Source organism: Phaethon aethereus, assembly GCF_964289735.1.
Source record: "Phaethon aethereus genome assembly, chromosome: 1".
In the NCBI taxonomy this organism is placed as follows: Eukaryota; Metazoa; Chordata; class Aves; order Phaethontiformes; family Phaethontidae; genus Phaethon; species Phaethon aethereus.
Genome location: NC_138575.1, coordinates 163,730,847 through 163,754,875, shown reverse-complemented (window position 1 = coordinate 163,754,875; position 24,029 = coordinate 163,730,847). Strand labels below are relative to the sequence as shown.

Sequence of the window (24,029 nt, the reverse complement as noted above, 5' to 3'; positions counted from 1 at the left end):
GCCGCCTACGAAGCGAGCAGCAACGGCTCCTCCGCGACAGCAGCACGTGCGCGCCGCGCAGAAGCTAAAGCTCTCCCTCCGCTCTCCGCAGCGACTGCCGCCTTTTACGATGCTGGGTCACAACTTACGGCCGAACCCAGCAACGGACACGTTGCAGCAGAGGAGGTGCAAGCGCACGGTGGAAGGGGAGGAGCTGGCTGGTTTGGCCCCGCCCACCTGGGTGGGTGAGCTCCCCTCGCGCACGGTGCCTATTGGTTCTCTTTCCGCTCCTGCCCTCCCGCTCGCCTGTCCCGCGCCCGCTCGTAACCCGGGGGGAAGGAGTGTCACGTGACGCGGCGGCGCGAGTGCGGGCGGGTGGGGGCCAGTGCAGGCGGCGGCGGGGCCCGAGGATGAGGTGGCGGCTGCTGTGGCTCCTGTGCGCCGCCGGCTGGTGGGGCGCTGGCGGCAAGACGCTACGGGGCGGCTTCGCCAGCGCCGCCGCCCGGCTGGAACCGTGGCGGCCTGTGGCGTGGTTCCAGTTCCACGGTGGGTGCCCGAGGGAGGGGAGGGGAGGGGAGGGGAGGGGAGTGGGGGGGTAACGGGCGGCTGCGCGGCCCGGCCGCTCCGTCCCTGTCCGCCGTCCTGAAACGGGGGGAGCGGGCGAGGAGCCATTGGGTCGCGTCAGAGCGGCGCGTGGCAGGGGGAGCCGTTAGGGCGGTGGCCTGAGGGGCTGGGGGTGCGGGGGGCAGCTCGGCGGCCCGCCCTCCGCCGGGACTCGCGGCAGGCCTGATCCGCTCTGCCGCCGGTAGGGAGCTCGGCCAGAAGCGGGACCCCGTTGGGCAGAGGCAGGGCTGCACCAAGTCGGTGGAAACAGGAGTTGATAGCAGCCCGCCGTGCCCCATAAACAGCGTCGCTACTTATCGGGGAGTGGACTCAGCGCTGTGCTTCCCTTCGCGCCCCACAGCCTGTCGCAGCGGGAGGTATCTGGGAAGTGGAGGCATTTTAACTTTCACCTGCTTGTCTCCTTCCCTCCTGGAACCCCACCGAATGAGGGCAACGCTTAACATTCCGTGTCTGTTTCACATCACTGGAGTTTTTAGTGTCACCTGCATCAGGATGTAAATTCTCAACTGATTATTCCCAAGGGCTTTTCTTCCCTGTGTTATTAACTCCTTGTTAGTAATAATTCCTGACTTATTTAGGAGGCCTAGGGATGGGCTAGAATCCTGTTAGAATGGCCACTGCAGAGGTACAGGTTGGAAATTACTCTCCTTGCTACAGAAGTTTTACTTGCAAAAACAGGTGTATGCAAGCGTGGCAAGTGCCATACACAGCGAGGCTGTGCTGCTCAGCGTGCTTTTCTTATATGCTCAACGTTTCGGTAGCTTGGACTGTTTTCTTTCTCAGTTAGCTTCATGGGAGAAGAGTTCTGTGGAATGCTTCGAAAGACAGCCATGAAGATAATACCTCACATTTTTACACAGGAGGAGTAGTGTGAGAGGCAACCAAAAATGTTTACAAGAAAAAAAAAATCTATTGGGATGAAGGAAAATGTGACATAGGCCGAGATGAGTTGGATTGTGACCTTCCAGCACTGAATGAGATGATAGATGGGGTGGGGAGAGCTTGTGGAGTGACTTGAAAGCAGTTAATTATCACTGCCCTAGAAGATAATTGTAGAAGCGCTCTAAATAGATCTAAAGAAAAAAAAAAAGTGCACTGCTTAGATCTGGTAAATGAATGTTAAGATTCAAGATGAGTGGTTTAGGTGTTGAGATATAATTTGTTCTACAAGTTGATGTTGATTATTTTCTTACAAATATTCCTCTTTGTGCACGAATACCCACAACTATATGTATTTTGGGTCCTAATGAAACCATGTGGAGTTTTGGGTTTGGTTTGTTTTTTTAGAACCTTCTGTTAATTTTTCAAAACCTTCTGTTAGCAACTTAGGTAAACTGTAGTCCATACAACATTTTACAGATCCCTGGACATCACCTTTTTTGAGGTTTTATTGCAGGACCACTATCTTTCAGTTGGCTCTGAACAGGCACACCTTCCTGGCAAAGCCATATTTGAAGCTGGTAGTAGTGTATTTACTCACATCCAGCTGCTGCCTGGGTTAGGTGGGAACGAAGATTGCTCTGATAGTTTAAAAAACATATAAATCTTGCTTAAATTTGAATGAGTTTGTCCTCTTGCAGTACTGATTGATTTTTCATTTTCATTAAATCCTATCTTTTAATTTAGGATGCTGTTATGTTAAAGAAATCTGTGGCAATGTATAATGAAAGGATTTATCAAAATAAGTTGGAGGATTTAGAATTACCGAGAAAAGATAAATGTGTCAGATGAGCTAGTTCTAAAATGGCTAAAATACTTCTCTATGTCAAGATGCAGCCTATAGGTAGACTGATGCATTAGACAACACTTTTGAAGTTTGATTATCTTTGTATCGAGTTGACGTCTGTCATCTACAATTAGGTATTTTAGCTCTATTCAGTCCATAACATGAAGGTCCATTTATGCAAGTTCTTGAGGTATTAGACTCAAGACCTGCCCTATGGTGCTCATAATCATGCTACAAAGGTCATAAAATACTGGACTCTGAACCAGTTATTGAGAATGATTGAAGCACTGTCTTTACTTGAACTTAGGAAAATGAAATTTGAGGTGGGAGGAAGGAAAAAAACAAGTTTACTGGAAGTCTGTTTAAAAAAAAAAAGAGCAGAGCAGGGAGGGGAGACTGTTTGTAGTAGAGAAGGTTAATGACATTTGGGTTATGATGAATGTTTAAGTACCATCACAGAGAATCATGCATGCGGTATTGTGTTAATGAGATGTACAGAAATTGGTTCTGAAAGAGTGTAAAGACTTTTATGGGAAGCAGTGGTAAAAGTTTAAGAAATAAAGTAAAGCTTTAGTACTGCTACGTATAAAAAAAAAAATCTATGCCATGCTAGCTTTTTGTTTGTAACTGATATCAAGGCAGAGCAGTTGATTTTATTTTTTAAATATCAAGGTGACCATGCTGTTCTGTGTGTCAGAATCAAGAACGTAGCAGTAGCTGTGACAAAAGCAGCTAGACTTCACCTGTTTCAAGCACAGGAATGGCAGAAGCTGCAGAACAGTGTCCAAGATCACAGCTGTACAGAGAAGTTCACTAAAGCTCAGCTGACAAGTGAGTTGCTGCTTTTTTCCTCTTACAAATTAAGTTATCTGTATATTTAGAACTCTGTTATCTGTGTATTTAGAATATTATTCCAGTGAATTTGGACGTTGCATCAACAAAAGCAGGACTTTGGCATTCTGTAATTAAAAATTATTACAAGGAAATTAAATTGCTATGTTTGCATCACTTCAGAAGACTTTGTTTGCAAGTTATGATTTAGTATACAGCTAGAAAATTAACAGTCCTTGACAAATGATTACTTCAGTGGAAACAGACAAACTTTATGACCAGTTCTGGTCTCCTGCTCTCACTTGTACACAACTCGGAAAGGGTATACATTTGGCTGAAGTTTTCATTTACTCATTCAGTACAGAGATTTTCTTTAACTCCACTCGGAGTAAAAGCTTGGTTTTGGTTTTTTTATATCTCAACTATTCCATAAAAAGGATTGTTGAGTATTTGAAAGAATCTACAAAGAATACCATTGTGATAGGAAACTGAAGACCTTGAGAATCTAAATGTTTGGGATAGTCAAATGTACAGTTTGAATTGTGACTTTTATTGCAGTGAAATGAAAAAAAAATTAGGCAAACTGATGGAGCCTGCTGCAGTTACCTCTAAATTTGTGAATAAAGTGAATGCCTGTAAGGTGGGAGTATGTAGCCCAAGTACACAGTAAAAGGGTAATTTTGTACCTGAAAACCTTTTTTCTCTGTTCTGCTTTGGTATTGTTTTTATATTTGTTTCTTTCACAACCTCATAATCATTAGCTTTCCCCTTCCCTGCCCCCTATTTTAAGGTCACGCTGCCTTACTTTATAACTTGCCTGCATTATCATTTAATGTTCTTTCACCCTTTAATTTTGTGATTTGATATTCATCACTGAATCTCCCCTTCAAATGTTTTTAATATTTGAGATTATAATTATACCAGTACAAAATATACAGGTTATTTTGTCTCTTTTGTTTATGGAGGAAAATTTCTCATTTGTCAGGAGGTTCCTGTTCTCCAATTCCATGGAAATGGCATTTTTCAAAGACAAGAAAACAAAAATAAAAGGATATTTTCATTTTCATGATAGCATAAACCTGTCACACTTTGATGTACAAAACATGTTAGAAAATTTTTAGTAGATGTCAAAGATGAACTAATTAGGATAACGCTTAACTAGAGTATCCATCTAAACAGTAAAACATTGAAGCATTCAATTATGTAACTGGAAGACAAACATACTGAAATAATATTTTTTGCACCATTTATTGATCTTAATATTACAAAACCTACTTAAAACACAAATTTTCCTTTAAGAAATTAAATTAATATTAGAAATTTCATTCAGGTATATTGTAAGTGAATACAGCTTCTTTTTCAAATACATTTCCTCTGTGTGGCCAGAATCCCTAGAGTAACAAATTGATCTCCTGGAACACTTTCGTAATGAAATCTTGTACAGATGTCACTTCTAAGGATCTAGTTCCCCTACTCTTGGTCTGAGCTGAACATGAAGTGCTGCTGAAATGACTAGCAGTTGGTCCATCACTCCTGTCTGTCCCAGCAATGTACTCGCTGCTTTCTGCTGTGTTTAGGAATCATATGACCACAGGGTGAGTTGGATTGGTTTACTTGTCTTGGGCAAAATCAATTACATTTTATTTTATCTTCATTTCCTGTGAGTTAGCTTGCAGATTTGATGGAAAACTGATTAAACGCTGTCTGTGTGATCCTTAGTATTGATGCAAAAAACACTCTGTTCAAACTCAGCTGAGAGTACAAATGGAGAGTAAAGCCACCTGTTAGCTGCAGTTTGCTTTTCATTTGGATTAAGCACCGTATGAAATCCTAAAACTGTGTTTTTAAAAATCTTGTTTTTTTGAAGGGAGCTGTTTCACTTTGTATATTTGATTGATAAGATTCATAGTTCCAGAGTGGAATGCATACTTACCGTTAGCTACACAAGACAGATTGCCTGTGTTACAACACTTTTTTTTTCTGGTTCATGTGTTGTCTGAATTTGTACTTCATGACAATTGCCGCAAAGAAGCGTATCATACGTTTCTTCCTGTATCCTAATGTTGATCCGTTCCTGCCCTCAGAGGACAGAAAATAACTTATTGAAGTTGAAGCAGTTAATTTAAATCACAGAAATGTTTTTCACAGGTAGGCTTCAAGTTAGAAATTAGTTCTAAATTTTGTCTACAAAATATTTAGGAATAATGAGTTTGCTAAGGGTTGTTTTGTGTTTATGTTTGCACCTTTTTCATATAGAAAGGCCTTTGCATAAAAAACAGAAATAGCTTGTTTTGTAGAATTTTAATTAAATTTTTCTTTTTCTTCATTCTTATCCATTGTCATCTTAAACCATTAAGGTGAATTAATCTACAGTCCAGTCATTATATTTTGATTTCTTCTACAGAGGTGACTTTCATATATGGTTGAGTTGATTAGCACTCAAGTTCAGTAATCAGTGTAACTGTATTTACTATTCTTATGGTTTTACCCTGTCCTGGTTTCGGCTGGGATAGAGTTAATTTTCTTCCTAATAGCTGGTACAGTGCTGTGTTCTGGATTTAGGATGAGAATAATGTTGATAACACAGTGATGTTTCAGTTGTTGTGAAGTAGTGTTTATATTAATAAGTCAAAGACTGTCCAACTTCTCATGCTGAGGAGGCTGGGGGTGCACAAGGAGCTGTGAGGAGACACAGCCAGGGCAGCTGACCCAAACTGGCCAAAGGGATATTTCATACCATACAATGTCATGGTCAGTATATAAACTAGGGGGAAAGCTGTCTGGGGACCGCTGCTCAGGAACTGGCTGGGAATTGGTCAGTGGGTGGTGAGCAATTGCATCGTGCAACACTTACTTTGTTTATTCTGTTGTTGTTGTTATTATCATTATCATTATTATCCCTTTCTGTCCTATTATACTGTCTTTATCTCAGCCCGCAAATTTTACTTTTTTTTTCTTCCCGATTCTCTCCCCCATCCCACTGGGGCAGGGATGGGGAGTGAGCAAATGGCTGTGTGGTGGTTAGCTGCCTGCCGGGTTAAACACCACCACCGCCAAACATAAAGAGCCACAGGTTTCGTTTTCAGCAAGTGTTTATTTTGGAGAGATTGTGCATTTGTTATTCGTTAATAGTTGTTTTTACGAAAAATAATGGTAAGATCAATGAGCAGATGAAACTTCAGTGTCTTACATAGTTGGTTTTAAATGTAAACTGATTTGAAATACGCAATTTTGTTAGACAATGGTCTCTGCCCTTAGCTGTCAATTGAAATTCAGTCTATTACAGTTTGGGGAAGGTGCTGTAAAATATGCGAAGTTGCACCTTGAAAGCATGCACACTATTGGTTATCAGTCTTGCATGCAGCTGTTCCTGTTCAGTGCTCTAAATGTCTTTGAAAATAGAGTAGAATAAATTTCACAAAGGTATTTTTCATACTGCAGAAGTATCTGTTGGCTAATACAAAACAGCTATTCCCATCACTATGGTACTAGAGGATGAAAATGTGCTAAGTGTAGGAGACATAGTTTGCAGTTACTGGTTTCTGGCAGAAGGGAGCCCTCCCAGCAAACCCAAAAGCCGAGAGGTGGAATGCGGTACATATCCTCACCAACTGTTGCGTGCATTTATTTGAAACAAAAGGTGAGGATGGAAGTCTGTCCTCTGGTGTTACGGCTAGCTTTCAAAACAAAGACTGTTTTGTACTGTATGTCGTTTATAACCTGTATATGATGTTGTGGATTTAAATTTTATCTTCAGTCAGAGATGAGTTTTCTAAAAACAAACTAATTGAGTATTGACTCCTTTGTTTATTTGTTTGTTTTCTTCCAAAGTGACTGTGAACCACACAGAGCAAAATCTGACAGTGTCCCAGATTCCTTATCCGGAAACATGGTATGTGTTTTATGTAGACAAGTTTACCTGCGAGGAGAATTATTCTGAATCCGAGGATATTCAGTTTGAAATGGTCTTACTAAACCCAGATGCAGAAGGGAATCCATTAGATCACTTTAGCGCAGGGGAGTCTGGTAAGATTTTTTTTCTTAAAATTAGATTTGTAAGTTAAGGATCTGATCACCCAAACAAATCAGTATTTACTATGCTTGGAAAAGTGGGGCACTGGGGAGTCTCTTGTATTTCTCTTGTATTAAACACAAAACACACAGCGGGGTCTCTTGTATTTTGGATTCTACTTTCTCACAGAGAGTAAACTTTAATTAATTTTCTGGCATTACAGAAAAATCCTTCCCTTTCTCTAGACTGACTTTCCAAAACTGGCATAACTGGAAGCATAGATGCACAAGGAAAGATAGTGTTGATATCTTTGCTAATAGGTATTTTTCCCCTGTTGAAATAGTAAGCTTACGCTTGAATGTGAATGCAATCCCTGATTTTAATGAATTTGCTTCTTTAATTCGTGAAATTCCTTGTCTGTGTAAAATTTCATTCTGTGCAACATGACTACATGCATGATACCACATTTCACCAATACAATTTCAGTTCAATGTTTAGGTCTTTCTAAGTATCTTGGTCACAGGCCACATTAGATGAGATATTTGTCTGTCCTGGTTTTAATTTAAGAAATGCAATTTTAAGTCTTTAAACTTGCAAAGAAAAACTTCTAGAAGTGACTGAAGACAGCAGCCAAAGAAATGCCTACATAAAATTGTATGCTTTGGACAATCCAAGCCAACCTAATGTATACTTCCTTGTAGTGCCTATCTTCACTGCTCTGGGAGGCCTCATCAGCATGTCACTAACCTGGGTCTGTTGTAAGGGAAGAGCCCAATAGACTTTGTCTGCCTTCATATACAGATTTAACCTACATAGTCAGAATGAACCTAATTGCTATGCTAAGAATCACGTGGCCTGCTGTCATTCTTGGTCTCAAGAGAATATAGAGGGAACAATGGCAGCTCCCTTTTTGAAGGGACGAAAATATTCACTGAAACGTTCAGCAGAATCTGTAAGAAAGTAGCACTGTTAATCATCTGTATTTCAAGGCTAATAAATTGACTTACCTGTTTAACTTCTTAACTGTGCTTCTTAATCTACAAACTTAGTTGGCAGTTTTTATTTGGCGAATTACATATCCAGAAGTGAATTCTAAATTAATTTACTTACTCTGAAAAAACAGTAGTAGCATTCTTTTGCTAAATGAAGGGGCAAACCAGCTATAACACATCATGTGGCCCTTAAAAGTGGTGTACCGACCTCCTAGAGAGGCATCTCAGCTCTATTTTAATTTTGTAAAAAGACTTTGAGCACTTGAAAGCAGAACTCTTGCATGCTCAGTGAGGAGGTGTGTAAATGTGTTGGATGCATGAATTTAGATCTAACAAGTAGGAAAAAGGAGCTTTACATGCCATGTCTTCCACAGTTGCAGAGGAACACCTCTGTTTATTCAGAATTAAAACCTGCAACACTGCCATGAATCCTGTTACATGCCATGAAAAGTTACATGCCTGTGTCTACTGTCAAAGAACCGAGGAGGATTTCTTTTCTCTCTCTTTTTTTTTTTTTTTTTTTTTTAAAAAAACGCATCTTTCGGGAATAATTTTTGTCCTTTCTCCATAGAGATGTGCAGCATAGAACATTAGGGCATCAAAGAAAAGATCCAGCTTCGTTTCTTGGTTCTTTCACTAGGGCAACTAAAAACTACATAGTTCCAGATGGTTCTAGTTAGGTCATCTTTCACTTTAGTAACTAAAGTGCCCTGACACAGGAGATCTCAAAATCAAATGGACTACAAGGAAAGTATAGGAAAGAACTTGAGACTGTAACGTTGTGATTAAGATGTTTGCCTTGAGGGAGGAGGAGGCCTGGCTTCTGATCCCTAGCAAGTAATCTTTTATCATTTTATAAGGTATTTTTTCTTATGGAAGACATCATACCAATGGAATGTAGTATTTCTAAGGGCAGCTGACCAGGTAGACAGCATTTTGAAGATCTTTAAAGTTAGATGTTTCAAATTAAGGTATATATGTTTTATTTTCTCTGTCAACTCTAAGTTACTTGAGACTCAGGAAACTTAAACAAGACAGGTTGAAAATTAGCCTTCTGGGTTTTTTATAATTGCATTTCAGTGCCACTTTCTCGTCAACCCTTTTGGCCTAAAGCCAATCATAGAATAGTTGGGGTTGGAAGGGACCTTTAAAGGTCATCTACTCCAGGCCTTCTGCAATGAGTAGGAACATCTTCAACTAGATCAGGTTGCTCAGAGCCCCCTCCAACCTGAGCTTGAATGGACCCGGAGATGGGTCATCTACCACCTCCCTTGGGCAACCTGTGCCAGTGTTTCACCATCCTCATTGGGAAAACTTTCTTCCTCAGATCTAGTCTAATTCTACCCTCTTGTAGAATCATAGGATCATTAAGGTTGGAAAAGACCTCTAGGATCATCAAGTCCAACAGTCAACCCAACACCATCATGTCCCAAAATGCCACATCTATGCATTTTTTTGAACACCTCCAGTGATGGTGACTCCACCACTTCCCTGGGCAGCCTGATCTGTTTAGTTTAAAACCATTACCCCTTGTCCTACTGCTAAAAAGTCTGTCCCCATCTTTCTTATAAGCCCCCTTTAAGTACTGGAAGGCTGCAGTAAGGTCTCCCTGAAGCCTTCTCTTCAGGCTCAGCAACCCCAACTCTCTCAGCCTGTCCTTGTAAGAGAGGTGTTCTATCCCTCTGATCATTTTGGTGACCCTCCTCTGAACCTGCTCCAACAGGTCCATGTCTTTCCTGTGCTGAGGGCTCCAGAGCTGGACACAGGACTCCAGGTCTGTCTTTGATTGGAAGGAGCTTTCTATCCTAAATGTTTAGTGTTTATTAAAAGGTAGTTGATTTTTTCCTAAAAAGTTTTACATGTGTACCCATTTTTCATGGTGAGAAATAATAATTTATCTACAGAATCCTTGCCAACTTCAGTGGGTGTCTTTTGAAGCAGAAAGACACCCAGAAAGCTGGTTGAAGTCTTTAGCAGAATTGTTTTGTTGCTGGAGGAAAAACTTTGTTCAGAACCTGATGCTATGGCATCACTATGGGCACCACTTGCTTTCAAGGAAGATGGAGAAGAAAAACTGTGAGAAATTTCTCTTTACTCAGTTTTGCTTAAAGCTCGCTGCCTGTGACCCTTTGGGAGCTCATACGGTGGATTCCAAAGCTCCTGGACAATAGAAAAGATTTCCAGGATCCAAGTCTTCAGGGAAGCATTTTACCAGGCTACTGCCAGACTGAAAATTAGAGGACTTCTGTTTTGTAAATAATACTAAAAACTTTTTTCAGATTTGTTAAAAAAAATCAGTTTTATGAACTTACTATTGTTTTCTGTGGAATTTTTCTTTCAATTTTTCTTTATCTAGAAGTTTTCTGTCTTGGTCAACTGTGCTTCTTGGACTAACTACTTTATGTGGAGGAAGAGTGACACCCAGTGGTTAAATAGATTCAGCCTAAGTCTGTTACAGGTTTCTCTCATCTCAGATTGTGCCTTTAAAAATTGAAGCAAAAAAAAAAAAGAGCTAAAAATGAGTCCTTCAATAAATATGTTTCTGGCTGATCAAATGGGCTACAATTATTATTTGTTTATCAAGAAACTGTATGTCACTTTATGCTATTTCAGTAATTGCTGCAAAGCTATTCATATTTGAAAGAATCTCTCTACACTCAGAAAAGGTGTTGCTGAATAAAAAGTACTTGTCAGATCAAACAATAAGCAGCTCTCTGAAAAAATTCACTGACTTTTTTGGATAAAATAGGCTCAGATTTACTCATTTTATCTGTACTACCACCTTTGGGTGACAGTTACTAAGTATTTCCCAGTGCTTATATAAAAAATATGTTGTGTTTTAGTTATTTCCTGCTAGTAGCAACATTTCTGTATAAAAACTAAGCTGTATTTCTTTTTTCACAGGATTACATGAATTCTTTTTCCTGCTTGTCCTAGCGTACTTCGTAACTGCTTGCATATATGCACAGTCCCTATGGCAAACAATTAAGAAGCGTGGACCTATGCATACTGTATTAAAGGTGTTGACAATTGCATTATTGTTGCAGGCTGGTTCAGCTTTTGCCAACTACCTGCATTTCTCAAGGTACCTTTGCTTATTTTTGCTTTCAGTCTTAAGACTAGAAGAGCATTGTGTTGTAAAGATTGGTACATGATCTTTCCTGTGGTGACTGTGACAAAACATAGGACTGACTTTTTAGAACTACATCATTACCTAAATGCCTAAATTTCAGAAAGAACAGAAATTTAAGACTCACTCACTTAAAAATACCATCTTTTTATTCTTTTCTCAGTTATTCTAAAGATGGAATAGGAGCACCTTTTATGGGAAGTCTGGCAGAATGTGAGTATGCTCATCTACTGTTTCTTACATATTCCTACACATTAATTTCTAGAATACATGAGTGAATGCTGTTGTTGGACTGTGTTATGATCTTGGACCATATCACTGGATTTTTAACATAAAATACTAAAAGTTGCTCTTCTGAACAACAGGTTTTATTGTTGATGTTTACAATAATGGTATTTAAAGTTATATAATTGTGATATTGCTTAGGATTTTTTAAAGGATTTTCTTGTCTGAAGATTCCATCCTACAAACACTTAAATGCATGCCTATCACATGAGTAAATGTTTCAGTACATTGAAGGGTTTTGTGGAGTTTGCATGATCTAGAGTAGCAAAGCTTTTTAGGAAACTTATTAACGTTTTATGGAGTGTGTCGTTTCACTAGCAAATTTAACATTGATTATAATGAAAAATGTTTTACCGCACGAGTGCTATGATTAGAGTGACGCAAAAAATGCTTATGTGAAGAATTGATGTTAACAAAGCATTTTTCTCCACTCTGTATAGATATTCTGAGTTCTCACTGGAACTGAATTTCTATAACATCCCTTCCCAAAATGCAGTAATTTACTCCTCTTGGGTTCTTCAGGGCTAAATATTGTTGTTGGGGGTTTTTTTCTGTGGTTCACATTTGAAGCATTGGGGGTTCTTTCTAAACAAATACATTGCCTTTTGATTGGCTTGAAGCACCCCAAGAAAGTAGTACTGTGGTAGTGAGGTAGCCTTGGAGAGTAACAGCCTATATAGAAAAACATTTCCCTTCCTAGAGTTCATTTAGAAGCTTGCAGTTGGAATTAACAGCCTCTTGATGGCACTTTGCACCGCAGTAATTGCCTCTTTCTTGTTTTAACCATTTGAGTTAGCAGCTCCTTGCAGCCTCTCTAGCAGCTGTATTCTTAAACTTTCCTCCTCGTCTCCTGAAATTAAATTAAATAGAGAATATGGACGTAGTCATAACTCCTCCCAAGTGAGAAACCCAGTGTTCACTACCCAACCAGAACTTCAGAGAAAGTAGCTGCATGTTAGATTTTCTGTGTATGTATTGAAGAGCCCACTTTTATTTGCTTAAAGAAAGGCTACTAAGAATAAAATGGTATTTTTTTTAAATAAAACTAAGAGAGTTTTTCTTTTCTGCTGTTTTTAAGGTTTGTGGTTCCCAAAACAGTAAAAGAGCAGAAGTCACAGAAATGGGAAAAGCTTCAGTGTCAATTACCATTCTGAAGAATGGCTGATAGCAAGTAGAATAGTTTGAAGATGGAAGGTGCTACCATTTTTCCTATATCAGAACAGAAATACAAGTTAAAAGTAAATGGCAAAATTTCTATTGACTGCAGTGGAGCCAGAATTTGTTTCTAGACACCTGTTCAGATACTGTCACAAGCAATCATTCTTTTTCTACCATGATTTAGTCTTTACCGTGTATGAAGACCTGACCCTCAGTCTAATTTATCACACAAATCACACAAATAATGCTGGCACTCAAAAGCATCACAAATAGGGATCTTTTAACTTTTGATAAGATCAAAATGTGAAAAGTCAAAGAATGTTGTTATGCCTGTTGAACAGCCAAAAAAGATGAATAGTGATGAAATTAGACAAATTTACACATCACAAATATCAGCTGAGTGACATGTGACTTTACACTGACTGTGGATATTGTAGGTTTATTATAATTTTAGAAATTTCTCTCAACCTTCTTATTTTCTGGCAAGGTGTATGAGATGTTAACGATTAAAGCCAGTACTGAATTTTTGTCTTATACCATTTTGTCTTGAATTGTTGCCACACTGAAACTGAAGCAGAGCAATATCTGTATCCAAGATATGACTGAGAGCTGATGTCTGGCTATAACTTAGAGAGCAAGTTATCTTAAGGAGTGAGAGAAAAAGAAATGCTCTCTAGAACATCCAAATTTGTTCAGTCATTTCTCTAGCTTGGGTTTGTGACGCTGGTTTGGTGTCAATTAATATTTTTTTCTAGCAAGTTCTATGTCTCCATAGCTAGCATTGTAAAATCATTCCAAGACCATTTTGCCCAAAGTCAATGCCAGTTCATTTTATTAAAGAATGAGCAAGTTTGTGTTTACTAAAAGCTCTTGACATTTCTTGAACAGCAAAGGTGTCTGAATACATTAAAAAGCATTTAAGCATATAAACTGTGAGAATACCACGTATATCCCAGGAATAACGTGTTGAAGTCTGTTTTATATCGATATTTTGCTAGTATTGCTGGGTGTCAGGGAAATATTGTAGCTGATCTTCATTTGGCACACTTCCCTTGTGTGCATACTAATCTCTGTATGGTGGCAACATTTTCTGTGCCAATATTTTTAGTAAATGTGGAAGTACATTTATTTTTTATAATACCGTCCAGTTATATAAAAATAGAAATTTGCTTTTGTGACGTAGAGATATTTTTCTTGTACCTGATAGTGTAAGAAAAAATTACAAATATGGAACAAATTTAATTGAACTAAAATATTAATCAAGTTAAAAAGAAAGCATTGTTGTGTGTAGTGCCTAATGTCTAGTTTCTGAACCAAATTTGCAATTTATATAATATAAGAATCAATTTTTCTCATACACCTCTGCTATGTCAGTTCAATGAGCAAGGTTACTTTCAAGTCCAAACACTAACTTAAAAATTGTTCCATCAGTTTCAGTCAAAAACTTACCAGATTGTTAGCTTAACACCAGCCAGAAAGAAATCTTCAGTTCTTTTTACTGCCGGTAGTATTTCAGCAAGGCTAACAAGTAAAGGATTTAATATATTCTAGCTTGAAGTTTTCTTTATTCAGATACAGCTTCAAACACAGGCTTGAGATGCTGATTAAGAATGTAACTTTATGGAGTATGTGTTAATTGTTCCCAAACAGAGCAAAAAAAATGGATGTAGCAAAATGAGGCTAAGGTAGTTTGCATTTAATAAAAAGAAACACAGGCAAGTTGTTTCTCCAAATGAAGTTTGTGTTAGGGTTATTCATTATATTTTCCCCTTTAAGTATCTGAGAGTGGAATTTGTCCTAAATATTTGTGCTTTCTGTTGCAAGCTACTGCATCCTGAACACAAAGTGCAATTAATTTAAAGTACAATGCAACTATCTGATTTTTTTAACAGAAGTTTTTCAGAGCAAAGAAGGGAGTTCATTTCATCATGTTTCATATTTGCAGTATGTTTAACATACATATGATTCTAGTTCTTTAGCATTTATAAGTCTATTTATGCAGATGGACTCCTGAGCCCAGACTTCTTTGACACAAGAGTGGGATTTGGAAGGATGTGGTGCTGTGCCCATGTTGTTGCAGAACTGCAACATAACTAGAGGAAAGCTGATTGTGATTTGTTTGGTCACTGGAAACTGCTCAAAATATCCATTTTTTGTTGCAAAGCAACCTCAGCTAGTCAAACTATCATCAGAATTATGTTTAAAGGTGATACAGAGGCATAAACATCCATCCTTCATTTGTGCGTATATAGAACACTTCTCTTTGCTTTAGAAAAAGCTTTATTTCTGTTGTAACTCTATTTATTTTTCTTTTGTTTTCCATAGTGTGTGACATAGTGTCACAGATACAAATGCTGTATTTATTGTTGAGTCTCTGTATGGGTTGGACAATAGGCAGAATGAAGAAATCTCATGGCAGACCTCTTCAGTGGGATTCCACTCCAACATCTACTGGCATTGCTGTAGTAGTTGTTGTTACACAGGTTTGTATTTTATATTCATTCTTATACTGAAATATACAGCTTCTATTAAGTATGACAGAACCATGAGCAAACTGATTTCAATATTTTATGAGAGAAGGAGTATCAAGACTGAAAAAAACCCCCACAGCATAATGTGCACCCAGTATGTCTAATAGGTAACAACACCTTCTCTTTACTTTAACAATTTAAGGTGTAGCTCCACAGTATGTTTTTGTTCAGTAGTAAAACCACTTAAGAAGTTCCCACAGTTTTCCAAACTCCTGGTTGTGCCAATTGTTCGTAGCATTATACTGTAAATCAGATCAGTGGAATGATCTAGATTTAAAAAAAAAATTTCAGCACAATCATACTACTGATCTGATTTATAATGTGATCCTATAAATAGTCGTAATCAGTACAACTGAGGGGTTGTGAACTACGTTGTGGGGGGTGACAACAAGCAGCATGAGAGGAAAGATGAGAAAAGCTGCTGTGAGAAATTCTTTCTGTCACCAGAAAAAAATGAAATCCTTAGTGTCCTCCTCTTAGAACTACACAGATAGGATGTCTAATGGTCTTTTCAATCAATTCCCTTTCAAGGGAATTCTTGAAAGGTTCATGTGCAGGATTGGTCTTGCAAATATAAATATACAAATGGTCTGACACATAATTTCATTCAAATATTTTCCATTAGTATAAATTAGAAAGTCAAGTAAACCAGTAACTTAAAAGTAAATTGTAATGGAGATCATCCAACCCTGGTGGTGCCTTTTGTAAACAAATTTTTTTAAATCACAGCATAAAGACGAGAAAATCTGAAAGCCATTGAGAAAGAGAAGAGCAGGGAGGAACTGGAGACAGTAATGAGGAAGAGATTATACAGAAGATTTTGTGCCATTTGAGTAGTATCTGTAATTAGTGCTGCTTCCAAACTAAATAAGTGGACTGCTAAAACGTTAAGAATAGCTGGGAGCTGACATTTCTTGCTAATTAAGAATATAAACCAAAGGCTATTAAGGTCAATGTGGCTGTTGAAATTTAAAGATAGGTTCATTCCACCTTACTTTGACACCCATCTAGCACCAGAAATTTTACATGCTGGTAGTAAAGAAGACTTCTGAACTATTTAATTATATTCATGCCTCTCCACTTTTATGTACATATGGGTGTGTTAGTGCTCTGTCACTTGTGATGGAAAGTTTTTTGTTGTTTCCTTTTTACTATACATAGAAAGGACACTGAGTATCATCAGCTTGATCTTTTTTTGGGTTGTTACATGTGGTAGAAATTGGGGCAGGTATCAGACGTATGTGCTGCTTCCCCCAGTACTGGTCCATTACACATTTGTGTTGGTTCATTGAGCACCCTTGGAGCATTGGCACAAAGTTGGCTATCTTACTTTTCGCCATGAAGGCACAGCTTTACCACATCTCTCTTCCTGGTACCGTTGGGAATGTCAGGTTTGGCAGGAGTCTTGTAGGAACAGAATATGGATATCGGAGTACATCATTGCCTGGGTGATTTTGCACACCCATGCCAACAGTGTCTGCTGTCTCCAGCAAAAGTTCCCTGACACCGAGAGTATCCTTGCCTCTTGTGGAGAGGATGTTTTCCATCTCATAGTTCAGTATATACAAAATACACATTTTGCCAGATTACTTCTCCTTAATACAGAATGCAGCTGTTGGTCTCAGGATCCAGACTGCATCACTGCTATCAAAGGTGGTGACCTCAAGACTTCATTGTCTGGATTCATCTGTTGTTCATTGGTCTGTTTAGGTTGAGGCAGGTGTTGGACCTGCTATGTAACAGGGCAATCAATGAGCACTTTTAATGATTAAAATAGAATAACCTCCTTTCTGTCCTGCTCTTTCCCAGAGATGCCCATGGAACAGCCAGCTTCCTCCCATGCCAGAGGTTGGACAGACTTACATGGATAATCAGAGGCATTCTGAGGACTTGCTGTGGAGGGTGCTGGAAACCACATGCATTACCCCAATGCAGCAGTCAGAGATTGAATTGTGTTAGTTTTATTGACCTTCTACACTGCCTGTCCTCATTTTCAGGGAAGTCAAGCAAGTGGGCAGCCTGTGAAAACATGTTATTCTTCAACTTAACTGCAGTTTTGACTGGCAAACTATCTGACCCTGTTTGCCTGCTACTAGTTCAAATTACTCGGCAAATTTTCAGGTTTTTTGTCCTCTTTGTACTGATGCTATGGATTCTTTCTCTTTGTTCTTTCAGAAATGCCAGCTATTTCCCGGGCTATGTTTACAGGTTGCCATCAGTGTAAGGTGGACATAGCCTCCTAGTCAGCAAATCTCTTGTGGTCTTTGCAGCTGCAAAGATGTAGCATCTCAAAGGAGGGACAAGCCTGCCATTCAGCACCTCCCTTTGCCTTAACTTGTTCATTATTTAAGCCTCAGAACAAAAGATTCCCAGGCCACTCTGTATTCATTAAAGGTTCTGCTCTGCTGCCGAGATGCAAACCTTCTTCAAAATGTTTTCTTGATGGCAGGCCTTTCCCATCAGATAGACCTGAGCAGTTTCTGTTTTCAAGGCTGATCGGAGAGGAGGCAGTGATTCTAGAAAGACAGCTGATCACTTTGAACCTGTTCAAAGACAGAGTCTTACTGCGTTAGACATCATACTTCACAGGGGTACTTAGGTATACCCCAAAGGTGTGCTCAGAGTGAGCTCTGCCTCTAACCTTAGATCTAAAACATTTTTTTTACTGTACTGGCATTGCATGGCATCAGGTACCCAAGTACTAGATACGGTTAGAAGCAGCTAGTTAATCCACTTTGCTTGCTGCTACTTTTAATTTCCCTTTTGCTTCCCCCTTACCCTGGCCTCTCAGAGATGATCTGTCCCATAAGAACCTGCCTTTCCTGGAGATCGATATGTTATCTTGGCTTACCATAAAGTTAATGTTGGCATAGGGAAGGGGAGGAGGCGTTCTACTGTAGTGTTTCCTCATGACAAAAAGAGTGTCTGGTTCTTCATTGTATGGATGTGGAGTTTCAACTTATATAGCTGGAACATCAAGATGATGTCCGTGGTAAACGTTCTTCTAGCAGTTGTAGAGGACAGCCAGTGCTGGACAGTGGTTCATGCCCACTGTGAACCAAGATAGGTCAGAAGTATGTGCAGGTGAAGTCAGGCATTTTGAACAGTGTATTATGTAAACAAGGAGATGGTCATTCTCCCTCGCTTTATGAAGGAGCAGTTGTGACTTTAATGTTGAACATAGCTAATGCGAGTCAGCTCTTCAGCTAGCTCATCCAGTTCTGTTGTCTACAGCCTAAGCAGAGTCATTCTTCTGTATAACAGTTAGGATTTTCCCCCTGATTTCTTCTCAGAGCTCAAACATAGTTCTGCTCACTGCCAACAATAAAATGTCTCTAATATCCGCTTCAGCAAGTTGGCGTCTGGGTGTTTTCTCAGCTTGTTCCTGATACCGCAGCTAAGTAAGCTGATGTTTGCCATTCTGCGGTCAAGGTAAGGGACTTCAGGGCTTATTGACCTTAATTTCTCAGGCATAGCCAGCCAAAGAGATTTTTACTTCAAGATCATGCTTGTCTATGAAAGCTCTTCCTACACTGAGAACAGATTGCCTAATCCATTGTTAGCTAGAAACACTCCATAGCAGAGATTTCTCTGGTTTTTATAGGATCCTGTTTTTCTCTGGTGAGTGAAAACAGTCCCAGCTCATAGTGAGAGTAACGACATGGGTTCACCTTGTCCGAGTTTCCAGTGTGTTGCACTGACGGTTCCATCTCTGCCTCAAATGCCTCTGCCTTCTGCTTATTTTGGAATAATCTAACAGAACTGAAGGAAGCTAGACTTCTGTGATCTTGTATTGCTGTCATTACAGGCAGTCTTTGCTCAACTGATTCCTGTGTTGTTAACACAGTTTACACTCTTTATAGGGCTAGTCCAGAGCACACCCTGCTGTCAGACATTATTTTCCCGTGAGGATTTGGACTTGGTTCTCATGATTCCTTTACTTCAGCGCTTTCTCATCTTCTCATGACAGTGGCTTCCTTCATTGCTGTTACTATTGGTGTAGGTTAAGGAAAATTCAGACCCTCATGAGCTCTGTTCTTTAGGGTTAAGCTGTCCCTGGGATCTACCTAGTTTCTTCTTAAAGTAGTATCACAGTCCCATCTCCATCAGCTTGTATTTCTTTCTCCCAGATGCATGCTTTAGTCAGGAAGATTCTGTATGTGGGTGGATTGTTGGTTAGGGTTTTTTATTATTATTATTATTATTATTATTATTATTATTATTATTATTATTATTATTATTATTTATTTTCTCAGACAGTGTATGTCTAGCCCAGGGAAGTTTAATACTTTGACTGTTCCCAAGTGTAAATGTCAAACAGGAAAATGCTCTGACTGCAAGACTGCAGTGATTTTTGTAACTGTGGTAGAACCCTTGTTTGTTGGCTGAGCATGTTCTACCTGAACTGAAATAACTTCTGTGATAGGAATTCATCGATTTCATGCCAAAGCTAGTGCTGTAGGCACAACTTTACCAAACACTGTGCTGTATCTCGGGAGCCATTTAGTCTTATTTCAGTCTTACTCCTTGACAGAATTCTCAGTCAAGCAATTTGATCATTTGAAGGTGTTTGCTTGGAGTTACTCAGAAGTAGAGTGTTATGGTGGGAACTTTTGAAGCATGTTGGTCTGATTGTTTACTAGTAATCAGTGATGTTCAAGACTTGCATGCTTCACATCTGTTCCTCTCCCATCCTTCCATTTTCCATCGAGGTAGTTGAGGAGTGACTGAAATAACAGTCATGCTTGCTGTGTCATGGCCTGGGTAAGGGAGGGGAAAAGCAAGAGAGTACTCTTTAAGGGTATTCTAAGGAAAACTGATCCTGTCTTAACTGATGGGAGTCAAGGACACCCACCTTTGGAAGGAACAGGTGGATTACACGTTTTAGAAAAAAAAGTTACTATCAGTAACCTTTTTGTCTTTGTGTAGTTAATGTAGTGAGAGCGCCTTTGAATGTGTTCAGAAAGGAATCTGACTAATTTAGATTCCTAAATTGAGGCATACAATGTCTGCTTCTGAAGGTCTTCAGAGGTACCTCACTCATATAAATCAAATTTGCCTACCTTTCTTCAGAAAGCCTGCTTCATTAGACACCTGAAACCTAAGTGCAAGTTAGATGTGTGCAGTAGGTGGACTGGATTCCAGTGTATATTCAAGTCTCAAAGTGACATTCAGCTGCTACATGATGCTGGGAGAGTCTAAACTTCATGGATATTCTAATTTATAACGTTAACATTCCCAAGGTCTTAAAAGGGTATTCTTCAGCAAGACCCAATTTTTATGCAGCAAGTAGGCGCCTGCCTTCTACCCAGCTAAGATTCAGAAACTAGGCACTTCTTAGTCTATTTTTCCTCAGAGAATCTATCGGTATTCTTTCTCACGGTGCTCCTACAAAATAGGATTCTGCAGCAAAAGGATACAGTGCTGAGAGTGAAGGAGGATTACTGCCTTTTCTGTAGTTGTCTCTTGGCTAGAGCGTTTGTCCAGATGTTGGAACAGCATTTGGCACCTGATTTCCTAGACCCTAGGAGGTTTCCGAGCGGTTGCTTGCAGAGTCAGGCTTGCTCGCAGTTTCTGACCTAGCTGATGTTGAATTCTTTTCTCCACAATGGCACAGCATCAATAGAAGGGGTGGAGAGTGGCCCACCCAAGAACAGCCTATAGCCTGGCAGTTGGGGCACTCTCCAAGGAGGTGGGAGATGCGAGTTGGATATCCTTTAGGCAAAGAAGGGAATTGTGGGAGATCCAAGTTCAACCTGGGTGAATGCTTGAGCCTTTAGGCTATTGCATAAAAGGGGCAGCAGCACCACCCTCTTACTTCCCCATGTTTAAAAAGAAAAGTGAATCCTGTTAGGATTTTGAAAGAAAAGGCGTAGTCACCTGCCTTTGAAACAAGCTTTACAGGTTGTGGATCCCAAGTGGAAGGAGACACCTCCCTGTAGCTCCGTGGAATCATTTCAGTGGGCTTCCTGCTGAGTAGGCCGACTGTTTAACTAGATTATTATTTTGGATCTTATGCTAAGGTGCCACATTCCTTCTGTCCAAATCAGAGGAAACTTTAATTTGTCAAACTTTACCGAGTGCAAGAAGTGAGACTCTGTTCCTGCCAGTTGCACTTGGAGTAATAGATAGTGCCAAAAAGCTGTTCAGGCTGGGGTTTTTTCTGTAACATGGTGGTCTCCAACAAGCAGAGCAGAGTATGACCAGTTGTGATGGGAACATTCACTGAGCTGCAGTGTAACCTCAGTTACACTAAATGTACTTTGCTGCCGTTGTTCTCTTCCAGAGCTTTTTATTAATTTGGGAGCAGTTTGAAGATACGAATCACCACAGCTACCATTCACACCATGGCTTAGCAAGTGGACTGCTTATTGGCCTCAGAGTTTGCCTAGCTGTGTCACTGGCTGCTGGTCTTTACCAGATCATCACAGTGGAGAGAAGCACGCTGAAGAGGGAGTTCTATATCACCTTTGCTAAAGTATGGGTTACATCACGGAAACCGATCGCTTCTGCTGTAAATATAATTGTGGCATGCAGTTGACTCAAGCACTAAATTCTTTTCCTCCATAAGAAAGTTAATGTTTAAGTGTCTGATTTGATTAAATTGCACCCTGTCATCATACTCTGAGTAGTTGTTTTAATTTGACAAGGAGTATAGAGCTTTTTTAAACAGAAATCCCACCTTTCATTGTGTGGTTTTCGTTCTGTTGATTGAAAATTAAACAATGGGTTCATAAAATAGACAGAAATGTAAATGCAGTTCCTCTAACTGTCATCTCTTTCTTCTGAGCTGGCATCTAGTAATTTTATAACTTATCTCTTTCAGGCCTGCATTCTCTGGTTTTTGTGCCACCCATGTCTTGCAACCATTTCTGTAATATTCAGAGAATATCAAAGAGAAAAGGTATGTACAGGCAAGATAAAAGAGGATGGAATTTGAATAGTAGTTGTTCTTCATGTTTAGTGTTTGTTAGCAAACTCATGCTCTTAGGCTGTTAATCTTATGACCCCAAAGAAACTTGAAAAGTCTTAGTCACACAGCTCTCATTGATGCTAATGTGAGTCATATTTTACAAAGGCATACAAGGTTTGAATCATCTAAGGGTAATCATGTCTAGGTTTGGGCAGGGGGGGGGGTGGATTGTTAAGTCAAAGGAAAATGTGGAGGGGGTGTTTCATTTTATTGTTTGCTTGTTTGCTTTTTAATTAAAAACACCTTGGGGATTCTTTTAACAAAGCTAGTAGAAAGATAAATCAGTGGATTTTTTTGTTGTTGTTGTTTGCTTTTTAGTCTTCATCCTTTAAAAGCTTTATGTGGCTAAATAGGTCGGGAAACCTGTAGCTGAACTGTATTCTTTAGATAAAGAAATCTGTCCAAATATGAGTTTGGTTTGTAAGCTCTAAACAGTTAAAAACAAAGGTGGACTCACTGGGTCTTTCGGTTGCTTAAACGAATTGGGAACTAGAGAACTAGTGTGTGGAGCCTGCCATGTTCAGACGAAGTGCACGACTATTCTCAGGTGATTGACTACCTCATTCCAGGGTAGAGTTTGCTTCTTTTCTTTATGGTTATAACCATCTGTGCATTTGTAGGCAAATGTTTTTGGAAATTGAGCTTTTATTTGTGTAGAGGATATATACAAGAAAGAAAAAGGTTCCACTAAAATTACATAGTAAATGAAATACCACGTTTGATTTGGGGGGGCAGAAAAAAAGAAAAAAAAACTAGGGAGAAAAGAGACTCCTCTAGAGCTACTAATGAAGCAACTTTTTGTTGTTGCTTGATGAAAACATCATCAGGACCGGGGGACAATCTCTAGAGACGGGATCAGTAAAGGAAATTTTTGCAATATTTTGAGATTTTGAGCTTACTGAAGGGACGTTACAGTTGCTCTGCTCTTGCATTTGAGCAAATTTAACCATTGTGTGCAGCTGCAGTTCCTACATTATGATAATTTAGCTGTGTTTCCTTCTTTCAGTGCACTTCAGTGCAATAAAGAAATGCATGATCGGTAAATACCATATTTGTTTAAAAAAAAAACCCATGCATTTTAAAAGACTCTGTACATAAACTTAGACTTTTGCTTTCTCAGAAACAGTAGTTACCTGTGTGTGATAAATATTGCCTTACACATCTTTTACAGATGAAGAGAATTGCACTGAAAAGAGGTCTGCCTAAGTGAGGCCGATAAATCACTATCCTCACAGCTTCATGATTGTGCTAGTGCAAAGTGTTTCCAGGCTTCCCCCCCGCCCCGCAACTCTGTTTGTTGTAAGAATAGAATATCTAAACATCACCTCTGCTTGTGAAACTGCATGGGTGGTGAATTGCAAGTCTGAAATTCCCCAGAACAGAGACCGCCAGAAGGGTTATGTGACTTGCCCGGGGCTATCTACTGATTTAAAAACACCCAGGTGTGAGAGACTGAATCCTGGGCTTGAGATTCATGTTCAAATCTTTTGTAACTGCAGCAGTATGAAAAGGTTTAAAGTTAAACCTCAAGCATTTACACAGAATGCTGATAGAAATTTATTGTGGGTTGTTTGGTGTTGTTTTTTTTCCACTTACTTTTTCCTTTTCTCTCTTTGTTGTCTCTAGATTATTACCATAGGTGTTATCCTCTGTCAGTGCATCTCCATGGTTATCCTCTACAGACTTTTTCTATCTCATAGTCTATACTGGGAAGTATCTTCACTGTCATCAGTGACATTGCCACTAACAGTATCCTCTGGACATAAAAATCGACATCACTTCTGAGAT

The 24,029-nt window shown here is 39.4% G+C and overlaps 1 protein-coding gene across 1 annotated transcript; it reads left to right on the top strand.

Moving 5' to 3' along the window:
* Positions 1–389: 389 nt before the first annotated feature.
* Positions 390–24,026, top strand: GPR180 (G protein-coupled receptor 180; the record flags this gene model as incomplete). Its single annotated transcript, XM_082014465.1, has 9 exons — positions 390–525; positions 3,002–3,160; positions 6,992–7,186; positions 11,069–11,249; positions 11,458–11,507; positions 15,063–15,220; positions 21,555–21,746; positions 22,095–22,172; positions 23,868–24,026. 9 exons carry the CDS (start codon positions 390–392, stop codon positions 24,024–24,026), a joined length of 1,308 nt encoding a protein of 435 aa, XP_081870591.1.
* Between the last annotated feature and the right edge of the window lie 3 nt (positions 24,027–24,029).